General features: G+C 54.5%; 1 protein-coding gene and 1 long non-coding RNA gene across 2 annotated transcripts in view; one reads left to right on the top strand and one right to left on the bottom strand.

Moving 5' to 3' along the window:
* LOC107182331 overlaps window positions 1-128 on the bottom strand; it is a 4,232-nt gene extending 4,104 nt beyond the window's left edge. Inside the window, exon 1 of the long non-coding RNA XR_001513055.1 lies at window positions 57-128. This is a non-coding gene — a long non-coding RNA (uncharacterized LOC107182331). The remainder of the gene's footprint in view (window positions 1-56) is intronic.
* LOC107182329 overlaps window positions 1-214 on the top strand; it is a 3,522-nt gene extending 3,308 nt beyond the window's left edge. Inside the window, exon 2 of the mRNA XM_015560804.1 lies at window positions 52-214. Within this exon, the coding sequence (XP_015416290.1) occupies window positions 52-161 (110 nt within the window). The 3' untranslated portion in view covers window positions 162-214. The remainder of the gene's footprint in view (window positions 1-51) is intronic.
* The last annotated feature ends 1,212 nt before the right edge of the window (window positions 215-1,426 follow it).

Below are 1,426 nucleotides of genomic sequence, written 5' to 3' on the forward strand. Positions count from 1 at the left end.
CCGAACCGCTCAAGAGAGCCAGGTCGGGGTGCCCCACGGCCGCCGCGAAGACCCACCTCAGCCCCGAGTCGTTCTTCGCTGCCGGACCGCGGCCGGTAGAGCGCGGCTTGCCCACCTCGGACTACAACTCCCAGAATGCAACGCGCCTCCTCCGGAGCTAGCCAACCAGCGCGGAGCTAGCCTCCTGCGCCTCACCAATCCCTGCGCGCCTGCGTCACTATGGATACCATGGCAACCTGGTAAACAAGAGACTTACAAGGCATCGCCTTGGCAACCAGAGACGCAGTGCCGGGGGAGAGAGCCAGGCAGCGGGACAGAAAGGGACACGGACGGAGAGAAAGGGGCGCAGACACGGGGCCAGGGCGACAGACGCGTGAGGGCCCGGCGACGGTGAGGCGGGGCCGGGAGACACGGCCTCTCAGAGGTCGGCAGAGAGACGGTGACGGAGAAAGACGCAGAAGAGGAAACGCAGGCATGGACAGAGACCCAGGGGCAGGGTCACACAGAAAGGGGTCCACCCAGAACTGGGGAGATCAGGCGACCTAGAAAGGAAGAGAGAGGCCTGGCCGGTGTGGCTCAGTGACTGAGCATCCATCTGTGAACCAGGAGATCACAGTTCGATCCCCAGTGTGCGGGGTGCAGGAGGCAGCTGATCAATGATTCTCTCTCATCATTGATGTTTCTGTCTCTCCCTCTCCCTCCCCCTCTCCCTTCCTCTATGAAATCAATAAAAGAAAATACAAGAAATGAAGGTAGAGAGGAAGGCAGCAGAAGCAGGGAGATGACACAGAGATGTGGAGGCCAGTCTGCATATCCCGGGAACTAATAAAGTTTGAAGAGCAGCCATAGTTGGGGACCTCAAGAGATGCTAAAGCCCTAGCCTGGTTAGCTCAGTGGGTAGAGTGGTGGCCTGCAGGCTGAAGGGTCTTGGATTCAATTCCAGTGAAGGGCTCTTACCTGGGTTGCTGGCTAGATCCCCAGCATGTGTGGGAGACAACCAATTATTGTGTCTCTCTAACAACGATGTTTCTCTCCCCACACCCCCCAACCATTCCACTCTTTCTAAAAATCAATGGAAAAATATCCTCAGATTAACTAAAATAAAAATAATAATATTAATAAATAAAAAGTAAATATTCGCCCTAGCTGGTTTAGCTCAGTGGACAGAGCACTGACCTGATCAGAGAGTCCCAGGCTCTAATCCCGTCAAGGGCATGTGCCTTGGTTGCAGGCTCCTGCAGGAGGCAACCAATCAATGTGTTTCTCTCACATCGATGTTTCCCTCTGTCTTTCCATCTCTCTTCCACTCTCCCTAAAAATCAATGGGAAAATATCCTTGGGTGAGGATTAACCACAAAGAATAAGTGAGCCCTAGCTGGTTTGGCTCAGTGTCAAATAGAGCGTCAGCCTGTGGACTGAAGGGTCC

This window comes from Myotis davidii, unplaced genomic scaffold (assembly GCF_000327345.1).
Source record: "Myotis davidii unplaced genomic scaffold, ASM32734v1 scaffold936, whole genome shotgun sequence".
In the NCBI taxonomy this organism is placed as follows: domain Eukaryota; kingdom Metazoa; phylum Chordata; class Mammalia; order Chiroptera; family Vespertilionidae; genus Myotis; species Myotis davidii.